Source organism: Camelus dromedarius, chromosome 32 (assembly GCF_036321535.1).
Source record: "Camelus dromedarius isolate mCamDro1 chromosome 32, mCamDro1.pat, whole genome shotgun sequence".
Lineage (NCBI taxonomy): Eukaryota > Metazoa > Chordata > Mammalia > Artiodactyla > Camelidae > Camelus > Camelus dromedarius.
Window position 1 is genome coordinate 16,335,368 of NC_087467.1, and position 19,871 is coordinate 16,355,238.

At 37.8% G+C, this 19,871-nt stretch overlaps 1 protein-coding gene across 2 annotated transcripts in view; it reads right to left on the bottom strand.

The window, feature by feature from the left end:
• The window catches only part of THOC1 (THO complex subunit 1), a 43,475-nt gene extending 26,579 nt beyond the window's left edge, over positions 1 to 16,896 (bottom strand). For both annotated transcript variants that reach the window (XM_031439095.2, XM_031439094.2), the window contains exons 1-8: positions 16,797 to 16,896; positions 13,431 to 13,504; positions 13,277 to 13,337; positions 11,999 to 12,065; positions 8,279 to 8,397; positions 7,785 to 7,833; positions 7,280 to 7,375; positions 656 to 738 (exon numbers count right to left, since the gene is read on the bottom strand). In XM_031439095.2, coding sequence (XP_031294955.1) covers positions 656 to 738; positions 7,280 to 7,375; positions 7,785 to 7,833; positions 8,279 to 8,397; positions 11,999 to 12,065; positions 13,277 to 13,337; positions 13,431 to 13,504; positions 16,797 to 16,850 — 603 coding nt within the window. In that variant the 5' untranslated portion in view covers positions 16,851 to 16,896. The remainder of the gene's footprint in view (positions 1 to 655; positions 739 to 7,279; positions 7,376 to 7,784; positions 7,834 to 8,278; positions 8,398 to 11,998; positions 12,066 to 13,276; positions 13,338 to 13,430; positions 13,505 to 16,796) is intronic.
• Between the last annotated feature and the right edge of the window lie 2,975 nt (positions 16,897 to 19,871).

Consider the following 19,871-nt stretch of genomic DNA (forward strand, 5'->3'; position numbering starts at 1 on the left):
TAATTCCCAGTGTTGGTGTGAGGTTGTGGAGAAATGCGAGGGCATTCTCTGTGCCACTGGAGATAGCATAAATGGGTACAATCTTTTTGAGAAGTATCTGGGCAATAGTTATCAAAATTTGATATACACACTTATTTTGACAGAGCAATTTCACTTATCTGACTTTCTCCAAAGGAGACACCTGCATAATTTAGCAGTGACATACAAAACACTATTCACAATAATGCTTTTAACAATTTTTCACTACTGAAGATTATCTAAATACCCGCTGATAGGGGACTGTGACATATCCAAAGGCATCATTAAAACACTGAGACAAATCTAAATGTACTGATGCAGACAAGCTTCCATTTTATACTATTAAAAGTAAACTGTATGACCTCATTTTTGGAATGAAACTACAAACACACAAAAAGTCCTGTAAAAACAGACAGACAATGTTACGAGTGATTATCTTTGGGGCCTTGGATTATAGGGTAGCTGCATTTTCTATTTCAAATATTTCTATTTTGTCTCCATTTTTACACAGAATGCATATTATTTCTAGAAATTGGAAATAAAAGTTAAAAAATTTTTGATTTAGAAGACCCATTCACATGAGTTGTCTCAATTACAAAGTTAAAATACGTTCTGTTAGGTTTCATATCAGCCTCACCTTCTGACCCAGTGTACTTTCCTGTTCATTGGTATTGAAAACAGTGACATTTTCCAGATTAAATTGACTCTGCAAGTTAAGACCTATTAAAAAAAAAAAAAGATTTTCAAAGCAAATCCACTGAACACCTAAACTTGTTTAATATAACTCTGTTGTCATATAACCCAAATATATAAAATGATAAATCCATAATTAAGCAAAAGATCAGGTCAGAAATAATATCATACTTGATTTTCAAATTCTTTTAAAAGTCATTTAAGATGCCTTTAGAGCATGCAGAAATATAGCTGATCCTTGTCATTCATGAATATTCTAGAACAATATTACAGAATGCAATATGTAGTAGTTTATAATTTTGCTGAAGCACAAATAAAAATTGTACTAATAAAGTATGAGTGTATTAACAGTACTTATAGTAAATACATTACAGTTAATGAGAGCCAGGTTTCTTGCTGTCAGGGAAAGAAATTATAAATAAGCAGGTCTATTGGTGCTGGATTAGACTCATAAGTATCAATCAGTATGACACCATTGTTTTTGTTGTAGGGTCATTTAAAAAATATACAGACAGACACAGAAATAAATACAGATGCACATGAACACGAGTTAGTACACACATAGCCTCTGAGCTCTGTCCCGAGAACGCTTTAGAAGGAGTGATGTTCTAGTAACAATCAGCATACCTAGTGCCCAGATCTTGTCTCCTAAATACTATTCTTAAGTAAATTAGGCTCTTTGGAGAAGTGGTTGATTCCAGGGGTGGGGCATGGAAAACACAAGATGCACCTGGACTACCCAGGAAAACATGAAAGAGCTCCCAAAGGGCAAAAAGTAAATAATGGTACTATGAGACTGTATCCCATATAAAATAAATACCCAAACAGATGAACAACAAGGTCCTACTGTATGGCGCAGGGAACTAAATTCAATATCTTGTATTAGCCTATGACAGAAAAAGGAATATAATACATGTATAACTGAATCACTATGCTGTACACCAGAAATTAACACATTGTGAAAGACTATACTTCAATAAAAAATAAATAAGTAAATAAAATAAATCAGAAAAAAATAACAAAAAAAAAAATCCATGAGTTCATACTGAAATAGATGATTGAATTAACAAGTAGCCAAGGGAGAAGAGACAATTCGTCTTTAGAAAAGAATCCCAACTCATAAACGTAGAAAGAGTGAAAGGAATAGAAAATCACCACCAGGACAACCTAATAATAACCACTGTAGGCAGATCCACTGACGAACTACTAAACCAATGGGCAAAGTTCTAAGGAGAAAAAGGTATCTGCATAGCCTCAAAGTATCTTCCTCCAAATATTTATTGATTACAGAGGGAAAAATAGTAACTTTATAGCAGAGAAATGTGGTGATCAAAGATAATATCTTAACCAAGTAATCAAAGATAACATCCTTAGTAAAGACACATCAGTGTCATGTTAAAACGATGCACATCACCTCTGTGGTCTTTCCCAGATCCATAACCAAACCTACTTATGAAAAAACATCAGACAAACAAATTAAAGGACATTCTAGAAAATATTTGAACAGTACTCTTCAAAAGTGTCAAGGTCATGAAAAAAAAAGCAAAGACTGAGGAACTGTCACTGACTGGGGAGACTGGGGCAATTAAAGTGACAGGACAACTAAATGCAGGATCTTGGATGGGATCCTTAAACATAAAAGAGAGCACTGATAAAATTTGTAAAATCAAAGTCTGTTAGCTAATAGTGCTGCACCAATGTTGATTTCTTAGTTCTGATAACTGCACCATGATTACGGAAGAGGCTGACATTAGGTGAAGTTATTCAGGTACTCTATACTATCTTTGCAACTCTTCTTTAAGTCTAAAATTATTTTAAAACAAAAAGTTAAGAAAAAAAACAAGAAAAAAGCTAGGCGGCTAAATGAAGTCATTAAGCTAGTGAATGAACCTGGCTGACCATTCAGCACTGACTACCTAAAATATTCTTGTCTATTCTCTATTAGTCAGTATAGCACATGCCATAATTCTCATTAAGCTAAAAATTTCGGTCATATGTTACTAAACTTAATGGGTAAATTACATGCTAAAATGATTTTTTTGAAGTCTTGGGATATACTCTAGTGAATTTTAAACATCTACAAATGTAAAAAAAGAAGAAAAAAATACTCCAAGAAGATATCCCCAAATGCCATCCTAGCTTATGTTAGGGTAACAGGATTATGTCTTTTCCCCTTCAATTTTCAAATTTTCTGAAATAAGGTTGGGTTACTTTTATAACTTAAAAATTAAACTTAAAAATATAATTTATTTAAAGATATATATATTTAGCAACATATTGTTAGTCTTTCACTAGTTAATAAGAGAAAAAAAAGTGATTTCTCTATGTCTTGTCAATTTAGGAATGAAGTATATTGAAAAAGAGGTCTAAATGTTTCTTAAAAAATGAGATGAGGAAGGACTCAAGAACGGCTGAGAACTAAAATCTTGTTCTTAGGTCTTCTGTAAATTCCAGGAAAAGAAATCACAAATTAGTACTTATGAGGAGGCATGCTCCATTTCACAACGAGACAGAGCTTCATTCATGACATATTTAAATGGCAACCAGATGTCTGGCACCATTCAAGGCACAGAAAATACAGAAGTGAACAACACAAACTTATGGAAAATGCCACATGGTGCTAAACACTAAGGAGAGACTTGAAATCAGGTAGTGATAATGGGTAACTGTGGTGGCAGGTTTAGATTAGATGCTCAAAGAGAGCCTCTTAAAGGAAGTGAAATTTGAACTGAGACTGAGTGACAGCAAAAGGCAGTAATGTGACAACGACAGACAGAAGGATTACAAAGGGAAGAGTCAGTGCCAAGCTCATAAGGTTCAACTGATCTTGGTATTTTGAAGGCATAAGGAAGGCAAGATGTCAATTCAATGGGAAAATAATAGTTTTTTCAACAAATGGTGTTAGGACAATTGGGTACCCACATATAAAAGAACGAAACTGGATCCCCACCTCACATAATATACAAAAACTGACTCAAAAATCAACCATATACCTAAATGTGAGAGCTAAAACTCTAACAAGAAAACATGGATGATAATCTTTGTGACCTTGGGCTAGGTAACAGTTTCTTAGACATGACACCAAGAGTACCAGCAACAAAAGAAAAAAATAGACCTATTAAACTTCATCAAAATTTAAAATTTTTGCACTGCAAAGTGAAAAGGCAACGCAGAGAATGGGAGAAAATATTTGCAAATTATGTATCTGATAAGGGTCTAGTACGTAGAATATAAAAGAACATGTACACTAATTAATAAAAATATAAACAACCCAATTTTTAAAATAGGCAAAGAATCTGACTAGACCTTTCTTTAAGGAAGACTTGCAAATGACCAATAAGTACAAATGCTTAACATCTTCAGTCATTACAGAAATGCAAATGCAAACCACAACCTTGAGATACTACTTTACACCCACTAGGATGGCTGTAATAAAAAAGACAACAGTAAGTGTTAGCAAGGACGTGGGGAAACTGAAAACCACCGGCATCGACAACAGGCCTATAAAATGATGCAGCCTTTTTGGAAAACAGTTTGGTAGCTCCTCGAGAACTTAAATACAGAGTTACCATATGACCCAGTAATTCTACTCTAAGATATATATCCAGGAGAAATGAAAACAATCACCATATGACCCATGAATTCCATCCTATGTTTACACCTACGTATATACAAATCCACACAAAACTTGTACACAAACGTTCACAGCTGGATTACTCACAACAGTCAAAAAGTAGCAACAACTCTAATGTCTGTCAACTGATGAATGGATAAACAGAATGTGGTACATCCATATAGAGAATATCTGGCTATATATAGAATATTATTCAGCCATAAAAAGGTATGAAGTACCTATACAACCAACAACAGAGATGAACCTTGAAAATAATAAGCTAAGTTAAAAAAGCCAGTCACAAAAGACCACATACTGTATTTTTTAAATGCCCAGAATAGGAAAATCCACAGAGACTAAAAAGTCAATTAAGGTTGCTTAGGCCCTGGGGGAGAGAGTGAGGATGCGGTAAGTGGCGAGTGACAGTTAATGGGTACACCGTTCCGTAGAAAGGAAAAATGTTCTAAAGTTAGGCTGCAGTAATGACTACACAACCCTGTGAATATACTAAAACACAATAAATTGTACATTTGCAGTGGTGAATTGTACGGTATGTGAATTCACATCTCAATAAAGCTATTAAAAAATATAAAAAGGTGAGCTTCCAGTAATGGAAGGCTAATCAGTTAATTAATTCAGATTAACCCTCTAAGGATAACTAAAAATGTGAATAAATTACATTAATTCTATAAATATTCAGAGCATAAACCATGTTCACAGTACTATTTTAGGCAACGAAATACAAAAACGGTTTTCTTACAAATAGTAAAGAGCTGACATACGGTGAGGAATATATGGCAAAAGTCAAGAAGGCAAGAAAGATAAGCAATGTGTCATCGACACTCAAAGCCACTTTTGTCTTGAGGACTTCTGCCAAACAGGAAGAATCAGTTGCAAAACTGAGCTATTCTTTTAGCAGCTTTCTGAAGTTAGGAAAATAAAAGTAAATCTCTGGGTCCAAGGAAAAGTGGAGCTTCTAATAATTCCTACCCCAACCATCTTCAAGACTGGGACCTACAGGGCTATGTCCTCTAGTAAGGATGAACCAAACAAACTGCAGTCTAGTGCCAAGTCTTGTTGATGACCTCAGGAATCACAGGCCTTGAGCTGGGCTGGAGTAAGGTAACCTGGCACTGGTAACAGCACCCTTCTAAAGGTGCCTGGCGGGAGTAATTAAAACTCCACCTGGAGAAAGGTATCTAACCTGGGCCTCAAAATTATCCCCTCCAGTATCTTCTCAAATATAACAAACACTAACCAGAAACACAAAGAGGTAAGACATCGGGAGTGAGAAACAATAGAAACAGACACTAGAGACCGACCACAAAGACTTAAGGTACTGGAATTATCAGACACATAAATAAAAATAACAATGCTTACCCTGGTTAGAAAATTGTTTAAAAAACAAGTCTGAAAATAACAGCCGGGAATAAGAAACTAAAAAGTTACACAGCAGACTTAAAAAAGACTTTCTAGAAATGAAATTACTGAAATTAAGAACTCATTTAGCAAATTATTCACAGCCAAAGAGAGAAGCAGTGAGTTGGAAAATAGTTCTAAAGAAATTTTTCAGAATGAGAGGAAAAAAATAGATGAAAAATGTAGAAAGTATAAGAGACGGAGGATACAGTGAGAAGGTATAGGATGTCTACTGGAGTTCCAGAGAGAGAAAAAGAGAAAGGAGCATACATAACATTTGAAGAAATAACAGCTAAAATTTTACAAACTGGATGAAGGAAAATCAATCCATAGATTCAAGATGCCCACAAATCTAAGAATGATTAAAAAAAAAAAATCCATGCTTAGATACATCATAGTAAAACTGAAAAAAAAAAAAAAAGAAAAGAAAAGAAAACCACCAAAAATCAAAAAAACCCAAAGAAAAAGAAAATCTTAAGAGTCAGTAGAGGGAAAAAAACAAAACAAAACACTAGGCTGTCTTCAAAGGAGTTAGATTGACATTTGACTTATCTACAGAACACTGGAAGATAGAAAACAAAGTAATGATTATCTCCCACTAAATGAAATCTTATATCTGGTGGCAGACTACAATCTTACATCTACCAAAACCACTTCCCAAGAGTGAAGAAATAAAGATTTTCAGACAAAACAAAAATCGGCACTAAAGGAAAGTCTAAAGGGGGAAATAATCACAGACAGAAGGTCAGAAATAGAAGTGGTAAAAATACTGGTAAATCTAAGTTAATCCTGACCGCATTAAATAAGCAGGAAAGAAAAAACAGAGATCTAGCAGGACAAAAAGAAAGCCACACGAAAACCACTGCTAACACATACTATAGATCTTACCACATGCAACCACTGTGGTAAGTTTTTCACATATTTTAACTGACTTAATCCTTATAAAGACTCATGAAGCAAGTGGTATATTAGCCTGATATTAACGAAGGGAACACTGAAGCAAAATGGTATCAAAATCTGGCATATCTGAATAGATTGTGGAGGGCTCCAGAGAACTGGCAATGTTCCACTTCTGGACCTGGACAGTGGTTACATCAGTGTTTATTCATAATAATTATACTACATGCTTACTTTCAGCGCTTTTCATATTACTGTTATATTTCACAATAATATATGATAAAAGAAAGAAACCGAAGTAAGTGTGGCTAAACAGTAGTGACTGAGGGAGAAAATGGAAACAGAAAAATAGGCATACGTTAGGAAATGAAGTAAAAACATGATTCATATCTACATATTTCAGAGTAATTCAACTGTACGTTATTATTAAGGTTTGAACTTAAGAATCAATGACTTTATTTCAGGGTTCTCTGTATCACATATTGGGAGAGAACGATTATTTACAAGTAAAAGAAAAGTGACAGTTTACTATGTTCTTTCAACTTTTTAGAACCAGTTTTCTTATCATCATGGCAGATTTTAATCCATTAAAAACTGGTAAAGATTTTCCTGTGAAGCATTTTATGTACAAAAGCTTACCTGACTTCTCAGATAAAGGGAAAAGCCTGGCCAAAAAGAGCTGAATTCGTCCACAGAAGACTGTGTTCTGCGATTTTGATAATCTTCGTAGGAGATCTAATAACATATGGAAACAAAGGTTACACAGAAGAGATAATTCTGTTTATTACAATCATACCCAAGTTTCTTAACCAGTTTGTCAAGAGTACTTTCCTCAAGCAGTAGTTCTCAAAATGATGGCAGAAACTATTGTCACAAAAAAGTACTAGAAAATTAGGAATAAAACAAGTTTAGCATGGGCAAGATAAGCTTCACTAAATTTTTTTGGTCTTCATTAAGTTTATACCCAGAACAGGAACAGTTTAATTTAAAGTGAATGATCAGTTTTAATAAGTCAAACTGCTACTTAAAAATGAAGATACTAATCTACTTAAAACATTTCATCCCTTGTGTTTAATTCAACTGCCTGTTTTCCTGGCTGCATTTACTTTTTTAAAAAACAATCATTTACCATTGAATTACTTACCATTGCACATACGTAATAAATAATTTTTCCCAGCAGAATAGAATGTATTCTGAAATTAAGAGAGAAATTATTACTATTGTTCTGAAGTTGTTGCACATCCTTCAATAATAGGCACAGGAAGCAAAATTTTAAAGAACACTAACATGCACTGAGAATCTTCTATTACACTTTCACTTTTTCAAGCAAATAACATTTTTAATGAAATTAAAATATTTTCAGATATATAACAAAACACGATTCTAAGTAACTGCTTTAAACGTGTGAAAGTGTGTGTTTTCAAGTTAACTGTTTCTACTCAGTTAAGTTTTGTACTTCAATTTTCTTCTCCACATACGACTCTTACTTGGCTTTTCTAAGTAAGAGTAAGTAATTCTCATAGAGACAAACTTTTTGGCAATCAGCAATATGAGAAATACAAGCAAAAAACATCTACCCTCAGAACTCTGGATCCATAGAAAGATAATGTTAGCAGAAAAAGAAACTAAGACACTTACTGATTTCCAAGTGGCAACATTTTTTTCCACAAAAGTGAATATTGTGTCACACTGATCCAAGGGAAGACAATCCAAAACATCTCCCAACAGTACAAAAGGTGTGGATGCGGTACAGATACCTTCAAGTGGAGCACAAGCCAATTTAAAGTTTAAAATGCTACTGAGTAAAAGAGCCCAAGCAAGTAATTCTGAAGAAAAATCTTTAAGGTACACTTTGTCAATCCTAACAAGGCTGTGAGACACAGGGAAGGGAAGCAACCTGAAAGTCCCCAGATGGGATCCACTCAAGTAAGTTTGGTGTGTGAAGATGATAATCACTCCTGATAACACTTTTAGGGCATTTATTACATGTCAGGCACACTACGTGCTTTACATATACCAACATATTTAATCCTGACAAACCTATGAGGTAGGTAACATTATCTCCAGTGTACAGAAATGGGAAAACTGAGACACAGAGAAGTTAAATAACTTGCCCAAGATCACAGAGCCAGTAAGTGGTAGAGCTGGGATACGAACCCAGGCAGTCTGGCTCCACAGTCTGTTTTCTTCACCACTAAGCTATTCAAAAGAATATAATGCAGCCAATTAAAAATGATGGTTATGAGAACCACAATAACTTGGAAAATGTTTATGATATAATGTCAAGTGAAAAAGCCAGGACTCAAAACTTTATGGAGATTATAGTTACAACAATAAATTTTTTTTAAAAAGACGAGAGAAACGAAAACCATATACCAGAACAAATGGTAGTTTTTTAAAGTAGAGGAATTATGACTAGTATTTTCCCTTTTTCTTATTTCCAAGTGTTCTACAATGTGGCTGAATTTAACTTGTCTTTGTGATTTGAAAAGATCTACTTCAAAAAAGGTAACAAAAGGTTTGATACTGATTTTAACTCTTCTTAAACTTTAAAAATAACAGTGTTGTGTCAGGGGAAAAAGCAGTAAAATAAAAAGTTGTTTAGTTCTGAATTCAATGTTATTTAAGTAAAGTAATAAATTAAAGACTTTAAGGTCAGCTAGACCCATTAAAAATACTTGTATCTCCCTGGTCATTCTTCCTTCTAGATACTAACATTTGTTGAGTGTTTAAGAAAAGTAGTCACTTAACATGGTATCTAAAAAAAAAAATCTAGAGGCACTATCAGCCCCAAATACTGCATTAATATGATACAATATGTTCAGAAAAAGGATGTAGTATTTCCAGTTCTACTCTGCACTGGTAAGATCACATCTGTAATGTGATGGGAGGGATACTGTCTAGAACCAGTGGCAGGCATAAAGCAGCAAACTGCAACTCCATACAAAGGAAATCTGAGAATGAGAAGTACCTAACAGAAGTCAAATAGTGAGCTCCATCAATGGGAGCAGAGGCTGGATGACCACCTGCCAAGGACGTTACTGAGGGGAAACAGAATAGGCCAGAGACAAGATTGGACCTGATGACCTCTAAAGTCCTGTAACTTAGATTTGTGATACTTTTTGTCCTATATATCCAAGAGATTTGAGAGGAATACTTCCTGCCCTTAGTTGCAGTATAATTTGGCAGAAGTTAACTCACATTTAATAATTAGAGAACTTATCTACCTAGATTCCAGTCCCAAAGATTCTGATTCAGTAAAACTAAGCTAAGGCCTGGCAATCTCATTTGAAAATGGGAGATTCACTGGTGATTCTGATGAGCTGGGTTACAGCACAATCCCCCAACACTTTTACAACCTGTGTCCCAACCTCCACGCCGCCTTCTCCGGATCACTTTAACTTTGGCCACAGATACCCCCCACCCCCCGCCCCAGTTCCCAAACACCTTGCTATGTTCATACTTGCATGGGTTTGTTTAGGCTTTTTTCTGCCTAATCAGTCTTCCTCCTCCCTATGACATGGTAAATTCCCTCTCCATCTTTCAAAGCAGAGAGTACATGGCATGCCTAAAAAACTCCTCGGGTACCTCTGAGCCGGCCACCTCATCTGTGCTTCTGAAGTTATTATAGCACTTATTATATTCTGACTGTTCTTATTTGTTATGTAGACTGTAAGCTTTTTAAGGGTAGGCATTTTTCAATGTTTTCACCAGTAAAGTACGTGACACTGAACAGAAGCGCAATAAATATCTGCCAAGTTGAATTTAACAAAACATATCTATGGACAATTTAAAAACCTGTCACAGAAATAAACAATACAATAATAATTTCTCTTAAGAAAAAAAATTTTCCCATCAAGTTAAAATAAAAAGGCATTTAAACTTTTATTTATGGTTTAACTAAGTTCTTAAGTCTTCATCTTTTTCAAATAAAACGTCCCATATATAGACCTTGTACAACTTCAGGAATTAAAAACACTATCAATCTACAAGAGGATCATATCAGAATAATCAATGAACTAAGCAGATGCTGCAAACAGACAAGAAACTGGGCAAGGAAACCCAAGGTAGAACTCATTTAAGTATGCTTAATGAACGTATGATGAAGAAGCATCTATTGTAAAAGTTTCACACCTCAAGTCAGAATTTATGAATCAGGCTTAAGATCACAAAATAGCCTGCTACTACACTGGAAGACCACTTTTAACTTGTATGTTCCAGTTTTTGTACAAATAAGTCTCAAAATAGTAAATACGTGAATAATGCTTTCCAGATTAAAAGCTACTTTTCACATTAATTATACAAATAAATGAACACTTCAACTAAATTGGTTAAAGAAGAGTACTGATGATCTATTTTTTCACTGCTTCTGTCTGCAAATATTTAATGAGCTACTACCATGTGCCAGTCACTGTGTATTTACTATATGCCTTTTTATTTTTTATTTACTTTTAAAATTTTATTTATTTATTATTGTATTATTTATTTCGGTGGGAGGGGGTAATTAGGTTTGCTTTTTATTTTTAGAGGTACCAGGGATTAATCCTAGGACCTCGTGCATGCTAAGCATGCACTCTGTTACTTGAGCTATACCCTCCCCATCTGCCTTTTTAAAAGTATCTTCAAACCATCCCCCACTGCCACTGCCCCATGTTAAGCCCTCTACCTGTTTTCCTGCCAGCAGTCTCTGTCAAATTCTTCTTCCATAGCTCCTCTTCAGCCTGGCATACAATGCCCTTCACAAATGACCCTAACCTCCCCGCCCTGCTTCTTTCCTCACCATTCTCACTACCTTTGCAGCCTCTCTCCAGGGTTTCGTCACAGCGGACTAGGCACAGCTATTCCCTTCTGCTTCTCCCTGCCAAATTAATCATCCCTCACATCTCAGCTCTTATGTTGCAGTTTTCTTTCTAAGACCATACAGATTCCTTTAGACTCTGAAGTTTAGAGAATCACTTCAACTACACTTCATTCCCACTTCAACTGCAGAAATTATGCCCAATTAAGACATTTATATGGCTGTTTCCTCTGTTAACCACCAGGCTGCTTACAGGCAGAGAATATGTTTTATTCACCACTGACTCTCTAAGCTCAGTAACAGGCACATAGTAGATGCTCAATAAATATTTACTGACTAAATGAAACAAGCGGAGAACAAAGAAAGTGCCAAAATGTGCACATTATCCCAGTGGTAAGAAATAAGTGTGAGCTAATTTCACTGGGACTTCTTGGCAAAGAGGGTAGGCAGAATTTTAAAAATGAACAAAATCAGATAAGTAGAGAGGTATGGGGAGACTAAAATTTAAATAAAGCATGTCATGTCCAAGATTACTTAAAACAAAACAAAACCATACTTACCTTCAGTTACTCCCCCAATAGCAAGAGAAATAATAGCTAAAACGTTTTCACATGATGAATGATTTATCTACCAACAGAGGAGAAAACAACTTAATATAGGGGCCAGAGTTTAGACTAATTTGATAGTAAGAAAAACATACCCTCTGACATTAAACTGATTATCACAAATACTGAATAAAGATATTTCTCACAGAAGATAAAATTACTTTCTAAGATGAAAATTTTAAAAATGAATGGTGATAGCCCTAATTGTAGAAGTATAGCAATAAGTAAACAGCAGGTGATTCACTTAAAATCCAACGGTCTCACGAAGATGATGCATCAGCATGATTGAGGCTGTGAGTTAATCAAGAACAGATGTGCAGAGGCCATAACTTACTTAATGGCAAAGGCAGGGCCAGGGGAATTAATTATACCGGTGCATTAATATGCCTGAGGGAGGGTTTTAATAGAAGAAAGGTGGTGCTTAGATTTGATAACATTATAAAAACCACCATTCATCGAGTGTCGTTTTATACAACCCTGATAAAATGGTATTTCCTCTCTTAGAAATGAAACTGAGGCTCAGAAAAGCAAAGTAACTTGCCCGATGCCTGATAACAGGTAAGTGAGTAGGTCTGAAGAAAAGGAAAGAATAAATTTGATACAAAATAGTCTAAAAGAAAGGGACTGTATCATGGTCACTGGAAAATGATCTAGCTTCTTGGGATCCAACCTTTACTAAACCAAAGATAAACTGTTGAAACTTTTCCTTTCCTTTCATTCGGGTGCTCAACCAATGGTAAATAAATTCAGATTTTTCATGTTTAGATTAAATTTCTCTACTGAAGTCAGTCTCTTGTTATTTTTGTATGCTCCCTGATGAGGAGGATGCCACAGGAAAATGAGGGAATGGAATCCCAGCTGAACATACCTGGACTAGCCCTTTCATGACACTACAGGATGTGTCACTGCTAATACAGCAAAGTGAGAGCGCCCACCTTCAAATTCTACTTCTTGCTCAGGAAGACCACATACAAGCTTTTGTTATACGTATTTACCTGGAGAGGGCTCTTTTCACTTTTGAACCAAACCCTTAATTGCACCTGTGCTATAAAAACCCTTAATTATTACATAACTCCTATACTGACTATGATCAAGTCAGCTTTCACTAAGTAGCAAGCTCACTCTAGAAAAAAATCACTTTTAAATATCCATTCTAAGACTAAAAGCAGTTTTTAAAATAACATGTATTTACTAACCAAATTTTAACAATAAATAAAGGAAAAACATACTTACAATTTCTTCTTCTAGAACACCTCTAAAAGCTTGGTCAAGGGTACATTTTTTTTCATTTTCACTATTAAAAACAAAGAACACCTGCATTTTTAAAACAGTTCAGGGTAAGTATAAAGATTTCAGCAAGCCTATTTCATGGATATCAATGCCTCACCTGCCAGGTAACTGGCTGAAGGTATTCAACAATGGTTTGATATTTTTGTTGTTCAGGGCATCTCTGGTAGATTTCTAGAAAAACAAAAATAGCACATAAGTGGAAAGATTTTTGTTTATTATTTAATGAAAAACACATCACTCATCAATAGTATGTCTAACTAAAAAAATGTTTATACCTAGCTATCAGTTATTCCATCAGTAATTTTTTTTTAACATTTTTTATTGATTTATAATCATTTTACAATGTTGTTAAATTCCAGTGTAGGGCACAATTTTTCAGTTATACATGAACATACATATATTCATACCATAAGATCTTGTGTGTACTTCCCTGTGCTATACAGTATAATCTTGTTTATCTATTCTACAATTTTGAAATCCTGTCTATCCCCTCCCACCCTCCACCCCCTTGGCAACCACAAGTTTGTATTCTATGTCTATGAGTCTATTTCTGTTTTGTATTTATGCTTTGTGTTTTTTTTTAGATTCCACATATGAGCGATCTCATATGGTATTTTTCTTTCTTTCTGGCTTACTTCACTTAGAATGACATTCTCCAGGAGCATCCATGTTGCTGCAAATGGTGTTATGTTGTCAGTTTTTACGGCTGAGTAGTATTCCATTGTATAAATATACCACTTCTTCTTTATCCAGTCATCCGTTGATGGACATTTAGGCTGTCTCCATGTCTTGGCTACTGTAAGTAGTGCTGCTATGAACATTGGGGTGCAGGTGTCATCCTGAAGTAGGGTTCCTGCTTGATATATGCCCAGGAGTGGGATTCCTGGGTCATACGGTAAGTCTATTCCTAGTCTTCTGAGGAATCTCCATACTGTTTTCCACAGTGGCTGCATCAAACTGCATTCCCACCAGCAGTGTAGGAGGGTTCCCCTTTCTCCACAGCCTCTCCAGCATTTGTCATTTGTGGATTTTTGAATGATGGCCATTCTGACTGGTGTGAGGTAATACCTCATTGTAGTTTTGATTTGCATTCTCTAATAATTAGCGATATTGAGCATTTTTTCATGTGCCTATTGACCATTTGTATGTCTTCCTTGGAGAATTGCTTGTTTAGGTCTTTTGCCCATTTTTGGACTGGGTTGTTTGGTTGTTTCTTATTAAGTCGTATGAGCTGCTTATCTATTCTGGAGATCAAGCCTTTGTTGGTTTCATTTGCAAAAATTTTCTCCCATTCCGTACGTTGTCTTTTTGTTTTACTTATGGTTTCCTTTGCTGTGTAGAAGCTTGTAAGTTTCATTGGGTCCCATTTGTTTATTCTTGCTTTTATTTCTATTGCTTGAGTAGACTGTTCTAGGAGAACATTTCTGAGATGTATGTCAGATAATGTTTTGCCTATATTTTCTTCTAGGAGGTTTATCCATCAGTAATTCTTATTCAAATGCCACTTACTTATATAGATTCACACTTTAAACCTGGCAAGAGCTTCCCACCCAGACTTTCTCATTCTAGGTCTTCCCTCCTACTATCTCTTTAAATATTCCACTCATGAGAGTATTCTGCTTTTTTAAAAAAATCTCCAAGTGGCTCCTTACCTACAGGTTCTGTTTCATAGCTCCCTCTCAAGGTCCTTGGTAACGTTATCCCACTCAATCTATCCAACTCAATCTATTCCCACTAACACACACTCTCCACTAGGGTCTAGCCATTTTTTTTCATCATTTTCTATTACGCTTACTTCAGTGTATTCATTCATCCTATTCTTCCTACCTGCTCATGCAAATTCCATCCATCCTTCAAGACCCTTCAAAAGTCCTCCCTCCTCTAGGTAGCTTGCTCAGCAGTCCCTGACACAAAGTAAACACTGAATAAATACCTGCTGATTGTCTTAAAATAGTCATAATTGAAAGACAAAAATATTGCCCACTCATTCATTCTGTAAAAATTCACATACAACTTGGAAAATCATCTTACTACCTCAAAGGAGTTAGATTTATACTGGAAATGATCTTTCCTGACTCTGCCAAAAATGGGCTGTGTAATCTTGGGCATGTCCCTTTATCTCTTTGCACTTCATTTTCCTCACCAGTCAAATCAGAGGGCTGCTGTAGATCCTTACAACCAACAGCACCAGTGGCATCACCTGAGAACTTGTTACAAATGAGAATCTCAGAACCCACCCCAGACTACTGAACCAGAATTTACATTCAACAAGACCTCCAGGTGATCCCACTCCATGCTCAAGCTTGAGAAGGATTAAACTAGATGATCTCCCATTAAATGCTTCCCTCCAGGGCTAATATGACCTTGGATATTCCTAACAGTCACTCCCAGGAGAATTTCAGAACACTAAGGACTACAACAAAATGCACACGACTAAAACTATTCTGATGACATAAACAAGATACAATACGGTAAAAAATAAATAAATAAATAAACCCCACACGGTATGGGGGGAAAAAACCGCAAACAAGAAAACTACTGACTACCAACGAATCAAATTTCTTTCACAGAATTTTCGTTATGGCGTAAGTACGTAACCACAGTTAAATATGTGAGTAGTTTTAACAATGACTTGAAATATTGGCGCAAATGCTAAAGACAATACAAACAACTTAGAACAGGGTTCTTCATTCTGTGATGCGCAGCATAAAAAGAATACTGGGTCTGAAGTCAGAAAAACCAGTTAAGTAAATAAATCATTTAACTTTTGGAGGAACGGGGGGAGTCTCAATTTCTATCTCATCTACCACGGATAATAAAACAGCCTACTTCACAGGGCTATTCTAAGAGTTAAACAAGCTAACATGAAAACGCTCTTAAGATCTTTCCGAATGCTTGAATGTCTAAGAATAAAATGACAGCTGGCAACCCCTCCCAAGCTGTTCTGTTTGCCTTTTCCCACCTAGGACCTCCTCATCCACCTCTCAGAAGCGAGATACGGAGGGTTACAGGGTGGTGAATTCGCGGTCGGGAACAACCGCGGGGCAGCTAAGGAGGCGGGGCGGGAGCCGGGTCTCTGCGCTAAAACCCCTCCCCCTCCCCCTTCAGCAGCCCCCCTTCCAGTTGGGGAAACACCTGCCCGGCTAAGCGAGCAATGCAGAGGGGCTGGACCCGAACGGAGGTAGTCAGCGGGCGAGACCTCCACACAGGGCGCAAATACGCCCAGAACGCGGGGTCCCGGGACCCTCCAGCGGGAAGGTGCAGGAAGACCGCAGAGGACGCGCGGAAGAGGCAAGTAATGCGTCTTTCCCACCTACTAGCTCAGGACCGGGCCGGGAGCCGGTCGCCGCGGCGCGCACGCCTCTGTCTCCGCTTTACCTCAGAGCAAAATTCGAGTACTTTGAGGAGAGGAGGGCAAAAAATAGCGCCGGGCGAGGGCCGCACCCTCCCGCCTTCCGCTCACCGTAAACCGCGTCCGCGCTTCGGGCAAACTGAAGAGTGGCGGCGTCGGAGACATTTTCTCGCCTGCGCGTGCCCGCTGCCGCGCCGTGGCGCCCGCCGATGACGTCACGCCGGGAGCAACGAGAGTGCCGGCTCTGTGCGTGGCTAGAGCGGCCTGCGAGCACAGGCGCGGGCCAGCTGGCGGATGGGAGCGCCTGTGGTGACCGAGTCCGGGTGGGCGTTGGAAGCTGAGTCAGCCACTCAGTGCCCGATCCGGGTTCGCGGGTGACCCCTGGGGTGACGGCATATGCGCGGCCTCGCCCTGAAGGCTCTGCGGGGTGCAGGCTGGGATGCACACGTGGCTGTGGTTCTCCTGGTTTGGGCTCAATGGGCCGCGAGGGGAGGTACCGCTGCCCGAGAATCCGAGGCAGGTGGGTTTATCGGGAGAGCTCCAGGCTGTGGCTGTGGAACCCCGGACCGCAGCCTTTATCCCCGAAGGAGTGGTCCCAGCCCCGGGTTTGCATAGTTCATGGACCCTGTAGCACAGGAGCAGTCCCCTCTTCTGAGAAGTAGAGGCAATGCCTGTGTCCCTGGGCTGCTGAGAAGCGCGAATGAAATAATGAATGTAAGTGTGGCTTCTATAGCCACTCAGGTATTATTGGGAGTGTTTTGGAATGAGTCAACTTTGCTGGCACGTGGAGATCTTTACTGAAAGAGGAAGATGGTGGGGAGTGCAGTACTCGGCGCTCGTTGGATAACAGTGGCGCCGCGTCACGGGTCGAGGCACCCATTGCAAAACCCTGTCTTATCGGTAATTTCCTCCATTGTCTCTTCTCACTCGGCCAGTAAGAGAGGCTTGGCTAATGAGAAACCAACGGCAGGAGGTTCTTCAGTTGGAATTATGCTGTGGGGAAATAAGCACTGGCCCAAACACGAGGAACTTCCTACCAGCTCTTACTCCCCTAAACGTGTCCCTAAATGAGGAAAGCTAGGCTTGCTTTATTTTGTTGCCTTCGTTGACATCCAGTGAGAACACAGGTTGCTAACAAAAAGATACCTTTGCATAGATAGTCTTGTCCCTAAGTGGAAATTGTAAACAGCAATGGGTACCCAGAACGTTGCAGATTTTTTAGAATCAACAGAATCATTCAGGTTTCATTGTATAAAATTTCCAAATTGCCCAGACAAGCTGGTATTAACTGATTTAATAGGGAGCTGATCTATCTGGAGCACAACTAAGACCTTAGAGGTAAATAAAATTATTTTTTACAAAAATACAAGCAGAAGAAGAGCTTGAGTTTATTGACTCATCCGTCAAAGCCTAGTGACTTAGAATTGTGCTTATTCAGCAAACATTTCTTGGGCACTTTGGCCACAAGACAGTATTTGTGGAATGAATAATAAATACATGAACAAAATATAGCTTAATTTCTTTTTTGAGGAGCTCTGGTTGACATAAGTGAAGCAATTACAGTGTATAATTTTGGTCATTTAATTTGTATAATAGCTGCTGTAAGAGATCAAATGAGAGAGAGACAGCTAGCGTCTGAGGTGGTGAAGGAGCCTTCATGGAGAATACAGAATATGGTTTGGACCTTGAAGGGTTCCAACAGACAGGTCAGAGGGGGACAGGTGAATAGGAAAGATGTTCCAAATGGAGAGTGCAGCATGGGCAGAGGTGTGTAAGAAGAAAGCATAGAGACACACAGCTGATTATTTTGACATTAACACTGGATTCTGAATAGAAACAGCTGAAAAACCAAGCTGGGAGCAGACTGCGTTAATTTTTGAAGCCAAATTATTGTTACGGGTTTAAAAATGGCATTTATGGTTCCTACCAAGTTACAGCCAGCAGTATATTTTGTGGGAAGGAGAGCAAATGAACTGTTGCTAATGAGTGAAGCAACACCAGATAAACAATAGGCTGAAGGGCAGCCATCATCAGGGGCGAGACGGGGAGTTACTGCTTAGTGTGTACAGATTTCAGTCTGGGATGATGACAAAGTTCTGGAGATGAATAGTCATGATGGTTGCGGTTTAAGTGTACCTAATGACATTGAGGTGTATGCTTTAAAACGGGTAAAATGCTAATTTTTTTAAATGTTTTAACACACACATTGTTAAAAAGTCTATGTAAAAACAGCAATCTGATGGTAGGTAACTTAAAAAGGGCAAAGAAGTCCCAGACATCAGTGATCCTGAGACCTCGGGGTGAGGTGGTTCTCAGTAAGGCAGGGCAGTAGGCAATGCATTTTAAAAAGATGTCCCTCAAAAATCACTACCGTAGAACTTTTTTAGCATTTAGATTTCGTTAATAAATGCCTTATACTTCCCACTGCACTTAACGTGTAGTAACTCATTTGATGCTGTATGTGATGTTTTGCGGTGAATAACACAGTTATGCCCATTTCACACACAGGGGAGCAAACTCAGATGGGGTTCTTGGCAGAGGTAACTGGGAAAACAAGACGACCCATGGGTTTTGATTATAATTTTTGTTCTCTTTACACCGTGTTATACTGATGTAAGTAATGGTCAGGTTTTATTGAGGACCTCCTATGAGCCAGACACTTTTCTTGCGTTATTTCTACTCTACAACGACATTATGTATAGTTACATGTCAGCAAGGAAATGGGTTCGTCTGTCCTAGGTCACACATCTAGAGAAAGCTGAGTTTGGGGTTTGACCCCCTAGCTTGAATCCCTGAGCCTATATTTTTCACAAATGTTAACTCATGAATCTTCACCAAGCTGTGGGCCTAGTTAATGTCTCATAAATTATTTCCTTACAGTTGTATAAGGGTGAGGATCACATTGTCATTAATAACACTTTTTTTTAAAAAAAGTATGTTATAATACTTGATGTATCAATGTAATAATTACAATAATTAATTATGTATGAATTGATGTGATAATAATTCAAAGGGCAGACATCCAATAACATGTAGACCCTTCAGTTACAGTCAGTGAGCCCCTCTTTTTCCTCTTGTGCTAGTGAGGTAGAACGGGCCAGGGAGTGCCTCTCTGTTAGCAATGCCCTCCAAGGGAAGTTCGAGGGTGGCTGAGGTGAGTTCTAAGCATTCACACCTTTATTCCTC